Source organism: Megachile rotundata, chromosome 7 (assembly GCF_050947335.1).
Source record: "Megachile rotundata isolate GNS110a chromosome 7, iyMegRotu1, whole genome shotgun sequence".
NCBI lineage: Eukaryota > Metazoa > Arthropoda > Insecta > Hymenoptera > Megachilidae > Megachile > Megachile rotundata.
In genome coordinates, this window is record NC_134989.1 from 15,966,817 (window position 1) to 15,986,254 (window position 19,438).

Consider the following 19,438-nt stretch of genomic DNA (forward strand, 5'->3'; position numbering starts at 1 on the left):
CTACATATGTATATGTGTATAAGTCTACATGTCTATAAATCTACATATCTATATGTGTATAAATCTACATGTCTATAAATCTACATATCTATATGTGTATGAGTCAACATGCTTATAAGTCTACATATGTATATGTGTATAAGTCTACATGTCTATAAATCTTCATATCTATATATGTATAAGTCTACATGTCCATAAATCTACATATCTATATGTGTATAAGTCTACATGTCCATAAATCTACATATCTATATGTGTATAAGCCTACATGTCTATAAATCTACATATCTATATGTGTATACGTCTACATGTCTATAAGTCTACATATCTATATCTGTATACGTCTACATGTCTATAAATCTACATATCTATATGTGTATAAGTCTACATGTCTATAAATCTACATATCTATATGTGCATAAGCCTACATGTCTATAAATCTACATATCTATATGTGTATATGTCTACAAGTGTGAAATAAATCAGTAAATACAGAAATGTAACGCAAAAATAAAAAGACGTAGAAATGTAATGATCTAGGAATATAAAAATGAAATGAGATAGTAAAATAAACATTTCCGAAGTGAAAGCGTAAATTTACTTTTTATGTAGCATGAAAGTGCAAAAGGTTAAAGGATTTCTACGGGGGTGGTTCGCCGCGATGTTTTCGCTCAGGGGATGCGCCGTGGATGGCAACATAATCTTCGATAGAGGGCTATGACACATGGGAACATGGGGGACATCTTATCTTCATATTACACACGCGATGGTTCTCAACTCGAGACAGCTTCTTCGGAAAAAATCTACAACTTTATTAATCTGCAACTTTACAAATCTTCGATTTTATAAGTCTGTTACATTAGTCCGTTAGTTTGTTACATCCTATTAAATTATAATACTAATTCTCTATTATATTTGATTTTTTAATGAAATAAATTAAGACAATTGAAAGTCTCTTCGACAAATTTTAATGTCGAAAATGATCTATCATTAGACTTCTAAGTGCAAGCTATGAAAGTGTTACTGCAAACAAGTTCGTGTGATTCGAAATGGATCATGCGTCTTCCACCGGAAGTGATGGACACACGCACTCACACGTGAACGCAGGCACACGTTCAGGACGATTTCAGTGACTGGAGGATGGTTTATGAGCCGTAACCTTCCTACCGATGCCCAACCCACGAACCACCCTTGCGCGAAGTAACGTGACTCTATCCCACCCCCTGTAAACTCGATCCAATATATTAGGGTTACCTTCCGCGGGAAGAAAGTATCGACGGCTGTTTTCTGGAAATTGCCCAGCGACTTTTAACTATGTACTTCTTTCTCGTGCTTCTGAAATTATTCGTAAACTCTTGGAATGGTTGTTTCGAATCGGTTAAGGTACAACACGAAATTGGATATTGCTGTTAAATATTTGAAAGAAGCTCGATCCGTAGAATTTCGTTGATATCCCGCGGGAATAACAGCGTCTCGCAACTTCTACACGATATTCCCTTCGATTTTGAGACGGCCAATTAGCAGGAAAGCATTCTGTGAACTCGATGTTTGTCTTTGACCTTCGATTAACCCCTTACGTATGATTCGTTTGTCAGTCTGAAGTAATTATTAACTACAATAGTATTAAAATCATTAACGAAAGTCAAAATGTTGAGATTTATTTAGTATTTTGTATTCAACGGTGGCTATACAAATTATAATTATACTTGAACTTCAAGTTGAAATGTGTTAAATATTAAAGCAAAATTTGTAACATTTTGTAGCACAATATTAAACAAAATTTTGTAACAGCAAGATCTCTTTTACATCCTCAAAAAAAAGATATATCTATACAAAACAAACTGAAACTTGCTAATTTTTAATTCATGAAAATTCTCAAAGGAGACGAAGAATCGCAAAAGGCATCGATCGATAAGATTTTAAAATTAAAGTCCTCGCAGGGAGGACATACATACGTATGGTTGCTCAGCACGTTAGACTTCGGTCCAGGAGAATGTGTTTTTTCCGCGCCCTCAAACACGTCACATGAATAAAAAATATCCTTCAAAGTTGCCAACCCCAGCGTCTGGACGGGCCAGTCGAAACCCCTTGGATCGACCAATCGGAGAATACGTGAAACCATGAATGCTGGGGAAACTGGAAGTCGAAGGAAAAATAGGGCTGTGCGTTATAGACACCCCTGTCATTCTAATTCCTTTATTACGAGTCGTTTCACTGTGAAATTTTGCACTGTGTAAACGTTTCTTCGGGGGTTCGTGTGGAAGTTGTATTTATTTCCGAAAAATTAAGTTTCGGAAAGTGGTGTGGGGTTGAGGTTATGCAAATGGAAGCTGGCGTTTTTATTTTGTTAGAGTTTTTAGTTGTCAAGGTTTGGGGTTCTCAAGATTATAGGTCCTCAAGGTTTGGGGTTCTCAAGGTTTCGACTTCTCGAGGTTTTTGGTTCTCAAGGTTTTGAGTTCTCAGGACTTTAGGTTCTCAAGATTTTAGGTTCTCAAGGTTTTAGGTTCTCAAGGTTTCGAGTTCTCAGGATTTTAGGTTCACAAGGTTTTGAGTTCTCAGGTTTTCAAGTTCCCAAGCGTTCGAAATCCCAGCGCCCCAAATTCTCAGCGTCCCGAATTCCCAACGTCCCAAATTCCCAGCGCCCCGAATTCCCAGCGTCCCGAACTCCCAGCGTCCCAAATCCCAAAATCTTCCAAATTCTCAGCGTCCCGAATTCCCAGCGTCCCAAATTCCAAAATCCCCCAATTCCCAGCGCCCCAAATTCTCAGCGTTCCGAATTCCCAGCGCCCCAAATTCTCAGCGTCCCGAATTCTCAGCGCCCTAAATTCTCAGCGTCCCGAAATCCCAGCGTCCCGAATTCCCAGCGTCCCAAATCCCAAAATCTTCCAAATTCTCAGCGTCCCGAATTCCCAGCATCCCAAATTCCAAAATCCCCCAATTCCCAGCGCCCCAAATTCTCAGCGTTCCAAATTCCCAGCGCCCCAAATTCTCAGCGTCCCGAATTCTCAGCGCCCCAAATTCTCAGCGTCCCGAAATCTCAGTGCCCCAAATTCTCAGCGTCCCGAAATCCCAGCGTCCCGAATTCCCAGCGTCCCAATTCCCAGCGCCCCAAGTTCTCAGCGTCCCGAATTCTCAGCGCCCCAAATTCTCAGCGTCCAGAATTCCCAGCGTCCCAAATTCCCAGCGTCCCGAATTCCCAGCGTCCCAAATTCCCAGCGTCCCAAATCCCAAAATTCCCAAATTCCCAGCGTCCCAAATCCCAAAATCCCCAAATTCTCAGCGTCCCAAATTCCCAGCGTCCCAAATTCTCAGCGTCCCAAATCCTAAAATCTCCAAATTCTCAGCGTCCCGAATTCACAGCGCCCCAAATTCTCAGCGTCCCGAATTCTCAGCGTCCCGAATTCCCAGCGTCCCGAAATCCCAGCGTCCCAAATTCCCAGCGTCCCAAATCCCAAAATCCCCAAATTCCCAGCGTCCCAATTCCCAAAATCTCCAAATCCCTATATCCCTGAATTCTTGTGTCCCCAAGTCCCTAATTCACCAAAATCCCAAAAGCCCTACAGTGCCAACAAACCAAGTTTCATCCACACCAGCAAATTACGTAATTGCCGTAAATCGAAGTTAATAATTCCCATCATTTATCCTCGGCCGTCTCGAGCTTTTTTCCACGAACTAAGTTCACGGAGAACTATATGATATCAATGACCAAACGCATTATGGCTCGTCAGTTTAGCAGTGACAAGCCTAGCCTGGCCACCGGTCCGATTGGAACTGGCCAAATGGAACTTCTAAATGGATAAGATGTAAGAGTTAACGGGGTTGAGCGAAAGGAAGAATTAGGTGTCTGATGTATGAGACGCCGTCATCCGCTCTCGTTCTTCCGGCGAACCCGGCGTAAATGAAAGAGACATTTTCCTCGCATCAGTTTGGAAAACACGATTAATCTTGGGGAACAGCCGCCGGAAGCCAGTAGGTAAAGCTGAATTTTTCTGTAATTACCGACCAGTTGGAAATTCTACGCTTCTTCTTCTGTTTTAGAAAAACGGGCAACGAGGAGATGCAATGAAGAACTATTTTGGGGGAGATTAAAACTTGCTACAGTAATGGTTTAGTGTATTAGGTCTTTTGTAAATATATTGCAACAAATTTGAGAGTAAATAAGCACTGACACGATTAAAATATAAGTACATTGACATAAATAATTGTTATATTGTATGGGTGACGCTTAAGTTGCTAAGCTGATCTAACATGACTATTATTAAAAATTTCTTCACTTTCCTCAGAAAAAATTCTTGCATTAATCACATGGATTTATATGAAATAAAAGTAATAAGATATTGTGAATATATTTGGTAAAATTTATTAAAAATTAAGACACTGCTTGATGCAATTTTCAATTGTTTCAGTGTGGCAGTCAATGTGTTAAGTTAGGTTAGGTTAAATACGTTTAGTCCCTCTTTCATTATATTCCAATATCATTTTCTGAGTATACAAACGCAGTGATATACGTTAGTGATTTTAACACCATACGTCATAATGTGTACAAGGGTTGAAACTCACAAGACAATTATTATTTTCAGGAAAAAATATCCCTATTATTTTTGAAATTATGTTTGATTCTTCCCTCGAAATAAAATGTTATTTCCAAGAAGAAGTAAAGTCATTGTACTACTTTTTCAGCATCGCTAACTTTGCAGATTCGATCTCGCGACATCGGCGATCAAACGAGAAAGATGGGGAGGTGGATGGCAGGGTGATGCATGTCCCGTGTTCCAGGGGGTTGCAGACGAAAGGAGAGGGGCTGAGAACGTGATCCAGTGACTGATCCGTGAAAGCGTGAAAGGGTTTCCACTCCTTTTTCCACCCCTTTATCCACTCTGCGAGAACACGGGGGTGTCGCGAGACGACGATCAATCACTCCGCACCATCGTCCACCGATGCACCCCTTTTCCTACCGACTAACGTTACCACCCCGTCCCTCCTTCACCCTTTCGTCCTGTTATTCACACAAAGGGTCTCCACCGATATGGCCAAACGAACATCCCACCTCGCCCGCAAATACACCCCTTCCAACGTCATCTGTCTATATCAGACTGTTGTTTAACGTTGTGTCGATGAGCTTTTTTTATCTTGACAGTTCCTTGCAATATGGTGAATATCTATGGAAGATCGATCGCTGGAAAATGTACTTTCTTATATACTGCAGCTTCGAAGTCTTACACTTTCAAATTTAGAAGGCAACATTAGAAAGCAAATTTAGAAAGCAATGTTAGAAAGCAAATTTAGAAAGTAACATTAGAAAGCAAATTTAGAATTTCAATTTAAGGGTGTCAATTTCGAAGTTTATTTTGGAGTTACAGAACTACAAATTCTAAGGTTTTGAAGTTGAGGTATATTGTGGAAGTTTCATAATTTCCGAGGTTCCAAGTTGCTACATGACAAGTTTTCAAAATTTCTAATTAACACATGAAATATTTAAGAAATTTCAAATTTCGAGGCACTAAATTCTTGTAACTCCAGAATTCCTATGTGCTAAATTCTAAAAGTTCCAAATTTCTAATATCTAAAATGGTTAGTGATCCGAATTCCTAAATTCCTGAAACTCTAGGCTACCAAATTCCCAGCATCCCAAATCCCATTAGCCCCAAATTCCCAGCGTTCCAAATCCCAAAGCCCCCAAATTCCCAGCGTCCCAAATCCCAAAATCTCCAAATTCTCAGCGTCCCAAATCCCAAAATCTCCAAATTCTCAGCGTCCCGAATTCCCAGCGTCCCAAGTCCCAAAATCTCAAAATTCTCAGCGTCCCGAATTCCCAGCGCCCCAAATTCTCAGCGTCCCGAATTCCCAGTGTCCCAAATTCTCAGCGTCCCAAATCCCAAAATCTCCAAATTCTCAGCGTCGCGAATTCCCAGCGCCCCAAATTCTCAGCGTCCCGAATTCCCAGCGCCCCAAATTCTCAGCGTCCCAAATTCTCAGCGTCCCGAATTCCCAGCGCCCCAAATTCTCAGCGACCCAAATCCCAAAATCTCCAAATTCTCAGCGTCGCGAATTCCCAGCGCCCCAAATTCTCAGCGTCCCGAATTCCCAGCGCCCCAAATTCTCAGCGTCCCAAGTTCTCAGCGTCCCGAATTCCCAGCGCCCCAAATTCTCAGCGTCCCAAATTCTCAGCGTCCCGAATTCCCAGCGTCCCAAATTCTCAGCGTCCCGAATTCCCAGCGCCCCAAATTCTCAGCGTCCCGAATTCCTAGCGCCCCAAATTCCCAGCGTCCCAAATTCTCAGCGTCCCGAATTCCCAGCGTCCCAAATTCTCAGCGTCCCGAATTCCCAGCGTCCCAAATTCTCAGCGTCCCTAATTCCCAGCGTCCCAAATTCTCAGCGTCCCTCATTCCCAGCACCCCAAATTCCCAGCGTCCCAAATTCTCAGCGTTCCGAATTCCCAGCATCCCAAATTCTCAGCGTTCCGAATTCCCACCGTCCCAAATTCCAAAATCCTCAAATTCCCAGCGCCTCAAATCCCCAGAACACCCCAGATATCCCTACAAAAACCTCCACGCCATACCAAAGTTCCAAAGAAGCCGTAAATTCGCCAGTGACGTCACGGCGGTGTATAACGATGAGGTTCGTTTCCGCTTCCGGTCCGCGCGATTTTCGCCCCGTCGATTCTATTCTTCCCTGCCCCCTTTTTTCTTTTCTTCTCATCTTTGTGTCTCCAGTCACTGACAGTCCCCGAAATATCTCGTTCGTTTTATCCACCAAGAAAATATAATACCGTGTGCGTCAACTTTTTCTTGATATTTCTCGCATTCACCTTCGAAATCGAAGGAACGACATGAAGAATGTTCCGGTACCAGCTGCCGAGTGAATCTCCGACGCTTTTTCTCATTCACCGTGTGCAACGCATAAACACATTTTTATACGACACGGGTTGATGTATCTTTCCCTGTTTGATAGCGGTACCGGAAGGAATAACACCCTTTGTTCTACACGTTCCTCTGCTCCTTGATATTCCGTACGCGTACTCGTCCTTCTGGGACAGCCACCCTCTTTTTCCACTTTTCTCTTGCTTCGAGTTTTGCGCGATGGCGCGACGTATCGATTCGCGGATACTTCTAACGGAATTTCGATGCCACTCAATTCTTATGAGGAACATTATTAACATCATTGTATTAGTGACATTTTTGTGACTGCAAGATTAAGATGAAGTCACTATAATTTCTTCAAAAATTCAAACACAAACATGTACATATAGTAAGATATTTTAACTCAACAACTGAATAATTTAATCGTGTGTATAATATCAAATTCAATAAGTGAAATATGTGTAATATATGTCTAATGCAGAAAATGAAATTTTTATTCTGTTTCACCAAATGAATTCTTCAGAAATTCAAACACAAACACGTACATATAGTAAGTTCTCCTTTTAACTCAACTGAATAATTTAATTGTGTGTATAATATTAAATTCAATAAGTGAAATATGTATAATATATGTCTAATATAAAAAATGAAATTTTTATTCTATTTCACCAAATGAATTCTTCAGAAATTCAGTCATAAACGTGTACATATATTTAGCCTATATACATATTTTTTTTTAACTCAACGACCATTATTAATATGTAAAAATAATTTATTACGTACATTATGCTAATTTAATCATTAATTTAATTATGCATACGATATTAAATAGAATAAGTGTATAATAGACGCTGAAAATTGAAATTTTATTCCGTCGCCGACAAATGGTCTCATGGTCTTAAAAAATATTATTAAAGAATGCTTTTAGCAGCGGTGATATCGTGTCGGACGGTAGGAGTTTGGTTATCGATACAGCCACGTGATTCGCCAAGTACTGTCCTTAAATGTGTCGTAAACGAAGAGAGAAAGAAAGTGGATTCTACTTTGTATAAGGGTGCTCCGTGCTCGCGAGGCCAGCCCAATAAAAACTTTACAGCCCCGTAATGAATGCAAGAAATAATTATCTCATGAATACATTAGTTTTAGTATCCCTCGACACGAACCGTAAAAGTGGCATCCGATGTATCTTGACCCAGACACGATTTCCATTGTAGCCTCGCTTGTCTACGATCTTTAATCGTTCTTCTTTCCCCCTTTTTTCTTCTTCGTAGTCATTAGCACCATCTCGATGTAAACGTGGGTGTCGAACAACGAGGATTTTTTTGATTGTCTCGATTTTGCAATGATCCTTTTATTCGAAAATTATCGGCTCGATGGATGTTTGCTAATTTTTCACCGCGGGGGTGAAAAGAGCGAGACTTGATGAAAAAGGAACACTTAGAAAGAAAGATAAGAAACGTGGAAACAAAAGTACACCGTATCAGTTGAAAACGCATAGATTTTTGTTAGAGACCACGTTTCAAGAAAGTTTCAAAGCAAAGATTTGGGGATGAAGAGCACGCCCCAATAACGCAAAATGTCTAAAAGCAAAAAAGGGAAAGAACGATCGATGCATAGGGCAGAGACGTCAGGATTTGGGATTTTCGCACGTGTTTCCAACCCCGTCCATGCGATTCCAGTAATCCCGGGTGACCGTACTCCCCTTCGGAGGGCCGCACTCGAGATTTCTTTCTCCGCGTAAAAGGAAACGGAATTGAAATCGGCTTTTCGAAATTGCGCGCCTCCACCCCGGTCGGAGCTCCCCGGAGAGAGAAATGCAAACACGGCTTTGCTGAGCGGGCAATTCGATCGGGAAACGAAAAAAGATCGTCTGGATTTACGAGAGGGAATGTATCGTACCACCCTTGGATATCTATACTGATGAAATTCTCTTTGAACTCAAACGGTCCCTTAACCCGTGCATTAAGAAAACGATACGAGGGTGGTTCAAGTGGTTACGGAAAATCTTTCGGAGTTTCTTCAAAAGTACACGAAAGTCAAAAGGATTTTGATATTTCAAACGTTTACGTTTCATCGTTAAAGCATTTTTAAAATAAAAAGTGCTTCCTATTGAAAGGCCATTTTGTACATTATTTACTGCTTTAAAGTTCTAAAATCTCGAAATTCGAGACAGTACCACAGTTCCGAAAAATATTTATAAATAAGTATTTATTTATAATGCTAAATAAAAATAGATTCGCGGTGAAATTTTATAATGGGCCAGTGGCGTCATCTAGCGGATCTTCCAGTAATTAAAACGTCACAGAATCTATACTCCTTATTTAAATTTATTTAAAATAAAAATGAATTGCAAATCATATAATAAAAACGTACTGAAATTTGTTAACTTACCTCTTTTCTTTCTTTTTGTTTCTTTTCCTGTACGTCACTGATATTTACTGCAAACATAAAATTCTTCTTGAAATGATCCACACTGAATCAGTATTTTAGGAATTTTTTATATAAAAATTCACAAAAGTTTAAACAATAAAAACTTAATGTAATGCATACACTAAATCATATAAAAAATATGCATGCCAAATATATTAATGAAAACTAAAATTAAAATACAGCACACCATATTTAAACTTGTGATATAATAATCTAATCAAAGCTCATAAGCATTTGAATAGTCAAAACAGGAAAGAATTTTTTTTCAGAAAGCAGAAAAAATCTATATATTTAAACTACATTAATAAATGTTATAAATCTCAATTAATTTGGTACATATTTATACAAAACTAATTTTAATAAACAAATGTTTAACGCAAACAATATTCAAATTTGTTTATACAAAAAAAACAACACATCACCTTGTACAAATTCTTTAACACTTCACACTGCCATTCAAATAACACACTGTGAAGTACATTCAACGGTAGCTTTAGCTAAACTGAAGCATCCTTCTCCACATCCTACGGAGTACAGCTACGTTAGGATATATCCAGTACAACCCTGACCAATCATGGAATAGCACCAGTCAAACCCTTGAAGCAGCTTCTCCGTCACAGACGTTGGAGAGGGACAACAGAGACTGTGATGGCTTTGAGACGGAGCATGCTCCATTGGAATATTCTAAATCCCACACCAAAAGGGGTGTTCCCTACCAACTCCGGCTAGTAAAAAGGAAGGGAGCATAGTATCTCCCATCAGGAACGGAAAGGGACGATGGATTCTATAAAATAGCCTGTGACGTTAGAAAGATAAAGCATAGTCCGTTCTAATGGTCTAAACCCCTTCTCTAAGGGGGTGTGTCCCAGAAATTCTAGTTACATCTGAAAGAAATAATTGTCCATACTCTGCCTGTAATACACATGAAATCCTTTTTCAATTTCCTGCAAAATTTATATTATTTTGTTAAAAATATATTAAAACAAACTACTCGTATTAAAAAAACTGCAGTTTCATATAAAATAACTATGAATACAGAAAACAAACATAAAAAACTGGTCAATAGTTTTTCAGTTGCAGTACCCTTTTTTAACAGCTACCCTTTTTTTGGGATAAAAGGGGTGACTGGTACCCCTTTCAAAGGGGTTAAAATGCAAGGGGTGACTTAATGTAGCAGAAAAAATTCTTATGCCACGTGGGGTGCCAGTTGCATGTTGCATTTCACTGCAGAAAGTAAAATCTGTATACAAACATCTTTTTAACAAAATAACTGAAGTTTTGTAAATATTGCATGCATATATTCTAAATTACTTTTAATTGCACGAGAAAAGATAAAATTATTGGCAGAAATAGTAAATGATTTATTGTTATAAACAATGATGAACAACAAAGTTCAGTTAATGAAATATAAAATAATAAACTCATTAAAAATAGAAGTAAAACCTAACCTCCAATACCAAAATTCTTGAGTAAAATTAATGAAACTTTTCAATTTTCCAATGCAGTTATTATAAATATATAAATAATAATATTAAAAAAAATTATATAGCAAATTATTATGACATACCTTTAAAAAAAAAAGTTGTTAATGCATATTTATAACCTCTGTTTATCATTCTCTTGTATAACTATTAAATTGCTCAAGTTACGAGAAATATTATATGAATATAATTATTATTTAGGTTTTTTAGAGACTGTAAAATAATAATAATAAATATAAAAAAAGTCTTATTTCGTAAACTATAAAGTTTGGCACTAAGGAAAGATAGGAGTTTTCCTTATCGACATGATCATATTATATAGCACAGTCACCTTTCGTGTATAAACACCTTATTATTTTAGAATGATTAATATATGAATTAAATAAACATAATATCACTAAAAACATGACATTATATCATTTCGGAAATTGTTTAGCCTTGGTATATGTTCCATATTACCTTACTTACAAATATTCAGGCTTGTAAGTATACTTGACTTTTTCTAACCTATTTCTAATTGCGGTTATGTGTACTTCCTAACTTGTTTCGTCTTAATTTCGTTAATTATGAATGAACAGAAATTAAATGATTGTGTTAACTACATTACAAATTTTTTAATATTTCAATGCAACAGTTATTAAAAATGTTATATGAATTTTTAGGTCAGAGTACGGTGCATTTTGGAAATGCATTCAAGCTGGAGGTATTTATGTATTCACTCAACTAGTGAAAATGTTAGCACTTGCTACTTTCTTTCCTACAGCTGACAATGTAGGAGAAGAAGGTTTTGATATAGTTGGTGTACGTGTTTACATAATAATATTTTCATTGACATTAAACATTGCTACAATAAAAATAATTTGTATATTTCAAGCAAGATATAATTTTCAGGAATTTCTAAAATCATCTATAGATTTGGCAGACTTAGTAGGAATATTGTTGGTATTAAATAGCATCCCTGGTAAAGGACATGCAAAAGTTTTAACAGCCGGAGTTGGATGGGCAGGAGCCGAAGTGTTGCTTACTAGGTTTCTGCTGTTATGGGTTGGAGCAAGAGGTGCAGAATTTGATTGGAAATACATTCAAAAGAGTCTGGAGTCTAATATTAATTTAGTGAGTATATACATAACAAAATTATGTAACTTATAGAAAATGTTATGCTAAACATTCCACTTTTAATATGTACAGGTACAACATATAACTATGGCAACACTTGTATGGTTGTGGTCGAGGCACGACTTAAAACGAGGTTTGGTTCCAATTGTAGTTAGCATGCTCATACTTACTATCTACAGACAGCTTGTGTTAGATTTTCTTATAGTATTCTTTCTAACTGGCCCATGGTCAACTCTTATTGTTAAAGCTATTACTACTTTTATTATGGGTATTACAACATTATATATATACGCAGATCTTGCTCATTCAATTGGTATTTTCTGAAAAATATGTACATTTCAAAACACTAATATTTTGCCCATATTTTTTTTTTATGTTACTGTAATATATATTAGAAAAAATAATGAATCATTAAAAAAAGTGACAACATTTTATTTTGAGTATTTTATTCATCTTAACTAAATCATGGAACTTAAAATATGTAATTAACAGAACATTCGTGATTCAATAATACGTAATCGCTTTAAAACATCAGGAACTATCAATAAATAAAAACATGGGTACTACGACTTCTAAGTCTTACAATTTTTAAGAATAACAAAAGATTTTAATTACACATTATTTTTAGAAATAGAACTGTATTATTATTTGTTATTATCACTAATACTGTACATATTCGTAACAATAGCTTTTATACATATTCAATGCACACTTACTCTTATGATTATATTAATCACAAACTATTAAACTGGTAGAAAAAGATAAACTGAGGGGGATTATGGAACTTTTACATTCTTTTATGTATCTTCCCTATAGTTTTCAATATTTAGTAACATTTATTGAAGACATCATGTAGATTTTAATTTATGAAAATTAAAGCAATCCATTTAAATACCTCTAAGAAGGAGGGCACTGTAACGTTCTAACTCTATTCCCCTATGGAGATCTATTCCCCTCTGACTGACTATCGCTGTGATTGGAAGAATTGCTCTCTCTGGAAGAATTGGAAGAAAAATCATCGACACTATTGTCATCGTCCGATAGATGATGACGTTCTCTGAAATCCTACAGCGTGGTATCAACAAATTAAATAAAATGCTACACAAAATGTTATACATTTATTCATTAATGTATACTTTGCAACTAATACCTACTGTTAAAAACTGTGTACGATGAACAGTACTTAATAATATCCAAAACATCTGACCATCAATTGCATCAGATTCATTGGTAGTATCTTCTGCCCTATTAATCGCATTAGATTTGACACACTGAAAAGAAAGAAAAATATATAAAAAGATATTATATATTTTTAAACGAAATCTTGATATTTTAGATACACGTACACTTGCTAGCTTTGTTAAGTTTGGAGGATGTTCGCAAGAAGGTATCCATATCTTTGCGTCAAAATCCAGTCCACTCGTTGCAAGAACGGGTATAAATGGGTGAGGTTCCAAACAATTTACCTGCATAACAGAATACTATTAGAATTTGTATCACATTTAAAGTGCGTACATTTTTTATTAATTTAATAGCGTACCACTCCTTGTTCATCGCCGGGCATCCAGTTCACGATTGCTTCGGTATTCTTATCCCAAATAAATATACATCCGCAATCCGATCCAGATATAACAAACTCACTCTTTGGTCCAAAAAAGTTGACACCTTTGACTGTATATAAACTCGTATAATAAAAACCATTAACCACGAATACATTTAACAAGTGAAGTACATACCAGTAGCATTGTTTCTATGGCCTTGGTATCGATGAGCAAAATCTCCAGTTTGTGGCATCACGGCATCAAATAAATATATGTCTTCGTCATTATAAGAGGCAAGAACTTCACTTCCATTATGATTATATAAAGCAGAAGTTACATGTGCATTTTTATTCCCAGCCTACAATTTGAACAAAATTAACGGAACATGAACGATGATACGTTAAATAATATTGCATTTCCTACACGAGAAACGTACCAAATGATCAGGACATAACTTGTATAGTGATGTAGATACTTTTCGTCGATCATATATTCTGACTATTTGAGATCGACCTCCAACACAAAATTCGTTACTATTAAAGGGATTTGAATGAACACTGTATAACGGCACGTTAGAAGAGCCATCTTTCACTACTAATAATCTACACAACAAAAAGATTCAAATATTGTCTGAAAATGTTAATCCGGTAAAAAGTACCAATTAAGCCACATACTTTGTTGGTGTTTTATCTCTAATATCTATAGATAACACATTAGCATCTGCACCAACAGAAATTATAACTTCAGGTGTATCCGGATGAACCGCAAGTTTATGAGTGGGTGCTTCATGTTTTGCTATTCTTCGTGCTTCACCCTTTTTAATATCTAATAAACGTACTTGGCAATCAAGAGCGCACGTTGCCACTAAATTCGAATTAAATGGTAACCATTTGGTCTAAAAATATGAAGCATTGCATTAGAACTACAAAAACGAACAAAACTACATTAATGTACTATTTTACATACTTGAAACAAGTTACTTGCATGACCAGAAAATAAATGGCGACAGTTTTTCCCTTTTGCCCAATCCCATATAACTACAGATAAATCATCTGAACCACTAACTAGTAAATTTCCTTTTTCATTAAAATTTAAAGCATTAACACAACCCTGTAAAAATAATATAAAAATTGATGTTCTCATTCCTTATATGTACAATATCAAATATGGTAAGTACCTGATGTGTTTCAAGCTTATAGGCAAGTTCAAAATGTTCTACAACATGTAAGGAACCATAATATCTACGTTGAAACAACGGATTGTTACCCGTTTCACGTCGGATAAGTTCTGGTACCACAAACCAATTTGGTTTTGGTTTTTCTTTCTTCAAACAAGCAGGAATATCTTCTTCTGCTTCCTCTAAGTCTCCTTCACTGCCTGTTATCCATTCATTTGAATCATTTGCATCAGTAACAGTAAAAACAAATTATATATTATATCAATAAAATATTGTACATTTAATAATACATACATGCATCCTCAACATCTGAACCATCACTATTTGTTTCTAATCCATGTTCACTATTTTCTGTTCCCCTAGATGGTGTGGTTTCCTCTGTTTCTATGTCCAAATGTAATACATTAGAATCTTTAAATGTTATGTATTTTTCTTTAATCAGTTACCTTGCCTCATCTCAACATCTTCACTACTTCCTTCATTGCAACTATCTGCACTTTCTCCCACTGATGGTTTCTTACCACGATAATTACGTTTCTTTACTTCAGATTTTAACTTATGGAACTTTGGTAAATTATCTACACTTTCATCATCAGATTTTGATTGTTTAGATGAATTCTCATTCAGTTTCTGTCGCTTGCTAGAATCTTCATCAGAACTATTACCAGACTTTTCCACTGAAATACCACTATCACCATTTATTTGACCTGTAAAAAAAAATTAATAATAATACACATATATTTGAATGATGTTAAATAATACAAAAGTTGTCATACCTTTGGAAATACTTCTCTTAATTTTATTTTGATCATTAAAAAGTGAACTTGATTCAATATCATTCGATGAAGAAGGAGTATTGTCCTGTGAGGTAGTTGCTTCTGATGAGAAGGTTGAATTTAAAGTAGAAAATGATGTTTCTCTATCAGTTTCTTTATCTTCTGTTTGTTCAAATATACTTTTTGTATTAACTACATTGTACTTATTATCAAAAGATGGTTCATCATGTTCTTGCATAGTTTTATTTTCAGCCTGAGTTTGATCTAAGACTTCTTCTAATGCAATGTTTCGTAAATTATTGACTGCATCCTTATCCTTAGATGTAGAAGGTTCAGTGTCATATACTTCTTCGCACACCTTGTGATAATCTTTAACATCCATCTTTCACTATCACCAAAACACTATGTTCTGTTGTATAAATGTGTTTCACAACTTTTCATCTATTGACACCTATACTTTACATCAATTTCACCTGTAAAACATTATTATAAAAACGTTACGTTTAAAAATATTCATCTGCATAAAATAGTTTGAAATATAAACAAGAACAGCTTTAAAGGAAATTAAATAATGATATCACTGAAATTGGATATCTAAAGTGTAATGAAATTTTCGAAAGTTGTCAACGCATATTCAAGTTCGTATAATTGTTTTGTTAGTTTTTAATAATATTAACATGCAATGCATCGTGAAATACAAACAAAATATTGAAAAATATGAAATTAAAAGTTTAACCCACATAATCAAAAAGTACGTAACATCAACGACATCTTAACGTAAACATAATCTTATGGATAAAATGCGTTTTACGAAATACAGTTACTATGTAGTAAATTTCAGCAAAGAACAAGATCGTTTCGCGCAACACGACTGAGCGCAGACGAATCCCCACTGCCGCTGCTACCCTACCACAGCTCGTTCTGCACTTTTGAATATACACGGCTACCAAAATATACAAATAGTGGAAGGGAATTTAGGGACTTAGAATTTTGCGAATTTGTGGATTTGAAAACTGTTTAAAATTTTGGACTTTTGGAATACCAAACATTACGAAATTCCAAGCATTCGTATTTTAAAAGACATCCTCGCGCTCCCGCCAGAATTTTTTCGAACTTGACCCAAAGCTCGTTTAGGTGAATCCTTTTACAATCAGCTATAATGCCCCACTGCTGTCTAATATTCACGGTAGAAATAGTAGATAAGCTGTGGTTGTAATCTAAATATTCCTTACGCATACACTGTCACGGATGCACATTTAATGCAATAATACCGATCGCGTTTTGTAGCTAAAATTTAATAGGTACATTCTCATCTCTTCCTCTCAAAATTTCGTTTCATAATACTTACCAAACTTTTTAGTATTATTTAACTAGTATATATAATAATTATTAATCATCTATAAGTACGAATATGTATAGTTACATTCGTAAGAGAAGATTAACGTTGAAAGTCGAATTTTTGCTGATCTGCGCATGGTGACTGTGATTAGTTCAGCGCACTACGCGTCCAAGGATTACCCACATGTGCTATTACGACTGTAATGACATATATTCAGTGATCTTTTATTAAGAATATCTTCCTACTGATTCCTTCAGTACTTCTTCATCTATTCAGATAATTTTTGTCCACCTTGTATATGAACGGTGGAGTGAAAAAGTAACTGTGGAGGGGCAGCACAAGCTGTTGGACAACTTTCTCAATTCATTCAGATGCGCAAACCTATCATTCTCTCGTAATATGTACAGATAAAACACGTGGATTATGAAATATGTCTCCAAACAGTTTATGTAGCACAATATATTTGTTATATTATAGTAATAACGCATAATTAAGAAAGCTAAGGAGCAGTTACAGCTTTATGAGATTAATAAGTGTCGAAGTTATTACAAGTGATAACAATTTTATTCATAAAAGTACTGTAATGAGGAGAATATAAATATTATTCTTTCTAGCACAAATCTTTTTAATATTTATGCAATTTTTCCAAAATTTTGAGTAGATGTAATTAATAAATGTATATAACATGATAACTACAGATTTATTGAGGTTACTCTGATAATAATAAAAGTGTGAAAACAATGGCCAAGGTATTGAACTTTTGTCGAACTATTAGAAATAACTGGAAGAAATCTGTTGTACTAACAGCTGCCTTATCATATGGAGTTTCATATAGTAAAGATGTATATGAGTAAGATATTATTTTATACTTAAATATTTGTATTATACTTTAGATACAAATAAATATAAATTAAAACACATTAGAGTTTTATTATATCTAATACAATTTTTTTAACTGAAATATCATTTGTAGCACAAATCAATTAATGAGAGAATATTGTAAGAATGTGTCACAGTATGGTGATACCTCACTTCCAACAAATACAAAGCCTCGTCATGTGACTGTTATTTTAAATCCAGTTGCCAAGAAAGGGTGTGATTACATTTGACTCATAAATATTAATTTGCATAACTGCTCACATATTAACAATAATCATTATTATCCATAGGAAAGCTAAAAAATTATTTAAGAATTATTGCGAGCCTCTTTTACACTTGGCTGGAATAGCTGTGACCATAGTACAAACTGAATCAGAAAATGCAGCACGAAAACTTATTATGGATTTAGATACACCTACTGATGCCATTATTGTGGCAGGAGGGGATGGTACTTTATCTGATGTTCTAACAGGATTAGTCAGGAAATATGATGCTAATCTTAATTCAGTTAAACAGTGTCCTATTGGTATTTTACCATTAGGACAAACAAGCAAAGTTGCAAAATCCTTATATCATGAATATGATAAATTGTCCGATGTAAAACAAATGTTAGAAGCAACAATAGCTATTATAAATGAAAAGTATAAAATGATGGATTTAATTGAAATTGAACCTACTGAAGTATGTTTTAAGTGCATATAACAAATTTCTATTATTTTAATGAATTTTAAATTTTATATCCATTGTTTCATAATTGAAGCATGATTCTGAAGAACCAGTAAAACCAATCTATGCTATGGGAATAATTGAATGGGGTGCTTGGAAAGATGCACAAGCTTTAAGTAAGAAGTATTGGTATTGGGGATTCTTAAAAAAGTATGCATATCTTTTATGAATTTTCTAATGCACTCTATAACTTCTATGGAACTTTAATTGTATTGCATACATTCATTACATCTTACAGATATGTAACTTATATATTTAATGGTTACAAACATGATCTAAACCAGTATTGTGATGCAATAATAAAATATACACCACCTTGTGATGGTTGCAGTCACTGTAGTCAAACAAATTTTTTAAGTGGATCTAGTAATATGAATAGGAGATGGTGGCATATATTTGCTCCAAGAACTACTATGACAGAAGGTTTGAAAAATTTGAAAATTTAGTATAAGCATTGAAATCAGTACATTACTTTATATCATTCTATATTTTTTTTTAGGTAGTGTTGATTACAGTAAAATAACAAATGAAAACTGTGGCATTTTCCATGAGTTACCTGTGAAAACAAGTGAACTACATATAGAAGCATCAGATATAGACAAGGAACAAGTGAAATCACCATCATCTTTAAAAATAGAAATAGGTAATTTTTTTAAATTGTTACATTTGTGAGTAACAATTATTACAAAATATTTTTACTGTTACAGGTCCAAAGAATATTAATTACTTCAGTTTTGTAACTGCAGGATGGAGACAACAAAACTGTAATAAATTATTGTGTGAGGAAGTTATAGAAGCAAAGAATATTGAACTAACTCCGCAAAAGGTAAATTTCTAATAATCTTAAAATTTTAATTGTAATATTAAATCTATATATATATATGAATTTATTTATAGGAGAACAAAGAATGTACATTACATATTGATAATGAAGAATATGAACTCAAGTCAGTTAAAATTAATTTACTTCCACGAGCCGTGAAAGTATTTCAATCTGAATTAATTAGTTAATAGTATATATTTATATATAAATAAAATATAAATAAAATTAAAAAATCATTTACTGTATATTTTGTAATTCACATACCTTAATTCATTATCCCGTATGATGTT

General features: G+C 35.1%; 3 protein-coding genes and 1 long non-coding RNA gene across 7 annotated transcripts in view; 2 read left to right on the forward strand and 2 right to left on the reverse strand.

Annotated features, from left to right (window-relative positions):
- The window catches only part of LOC143264788 (uncharacterized), a 76,607-nt gene extending 65,672 nt beyond the window's left edge, over positions 1–10,935 (reverse strand). The window contains exons 1-4 of the long non-coding RNA XR_013038719.1: positions 10,858–10,935; positions 10,374–10,530; positions 9,713–10,234; positions 9,252–9,298 (exon numbers count right to left, since the gene is read on the reverse strand). This is a non-coding gene — a long non-coding RNA (uncharacterized LOC143264788). The remainder of the gene's footprint in view (positions 1–9,251; positions 9,299–9,712; positions 10,235–10,373; positions 10,531–10,857) is intronic.
- Positions 10,936–11,114: 179 nt separating this feature from the next.
- On the forward strand, positions 11,115–12,321 carry LOC100875138 (BOS complex subunit TMEM147). Its single transcript, XM_003699379.3, has 4 exons — positions 11,115–11,253; positions 11,434–11,572; positions 11,663–11,884; positions 11,960–12,321. The coding sequence occupies exons 1-4, from the start codon at positions 11,177–11,179 to the stop codon at positions 12,209–12,211; spliced, it is 690 nt and encodes a 229-aa protein (XP_003699427.1). The 5' UTR covers positions 11,115–11,176; the 3' UTR covers positions 12,212–12,321.
- Positions 12,322–12,782: 461 nt separating this feature from the next.
- Positions 12,783–16,289, reverse strand: LOC100881001 (DDB1- and CUL4-associated factor 8). 4 transcript variants are annotated; one of them, XM_076533478.1, is made up of 13 exons: positions 16,122–16,289; positions 15,382–15,854; positions 15,052–15,312; positions 14,900–14,989; positions 14,606–14,805; positions 14,395–14,538; positions 14,103–14,323; positions 13,865–14,030; positions 13,624–13,786; positions 13,428–13,558; positions 13,234–13,353; positions 13,042–13,158; positions 12,783–12,881 (listed from the first exon to the last, which is right to left on the reverse strand). In XM_076533478.1, exons 2-13 carry the CDS (start codon positions 15,761–15,763, stop codon positions 12,852–12,854), a joined length of 2,025 nt encoding a protein of 674 aa, XP_076389593.1. In that variant the 5' UTR covers positions 15,764–15,854; positions 16,122–16,289; the 3' UTR covers positions 12,783–12,851. The 4 variants fall into 4 exon arrangements, with proteins under 4 accessions (XP_076389593.1, XP_012137629.1, XP_012137637.1 ...); XM_012282239.2 differs by having other exon boundaries at positions 12,783–12,944; XM_012282247.2 differs by having other exon boundaries at positions 12,783–12,985.
- A 599-nt stretch (positions 16,290–16,888) lies between these two features.
- On the forward strand, positions 16,889–19,384 carry Mulk (acylglycerol kinase-like protein Mulk). Its single transcript, XM_012282274.2, has 9 exons — positions 16,889–17,295; positions 17,419–17,570; positions 17,694–17,813; positions 17,890–18,280; positions 18,360–18,475; positions 18,564–18,748; positions 18,825–18,968; positions 19,033–19,151; positions 19,223–19,384. Exons 2-9 carry the CDS (start codon positions 17,461–17,463, stop codon positions 19,334–19,336), a joined length of 1,299 nt encoding a protein of 432 aa, XP_012137664.1. The 5' UTR covers positions 16,889–17,295; positions 17,419–17,460; the 3' UTR covers positions 19,337–19,384.
- The last annotated feature ends 54 nt before the right edge of the window (positions 19,385–19,438 follow it).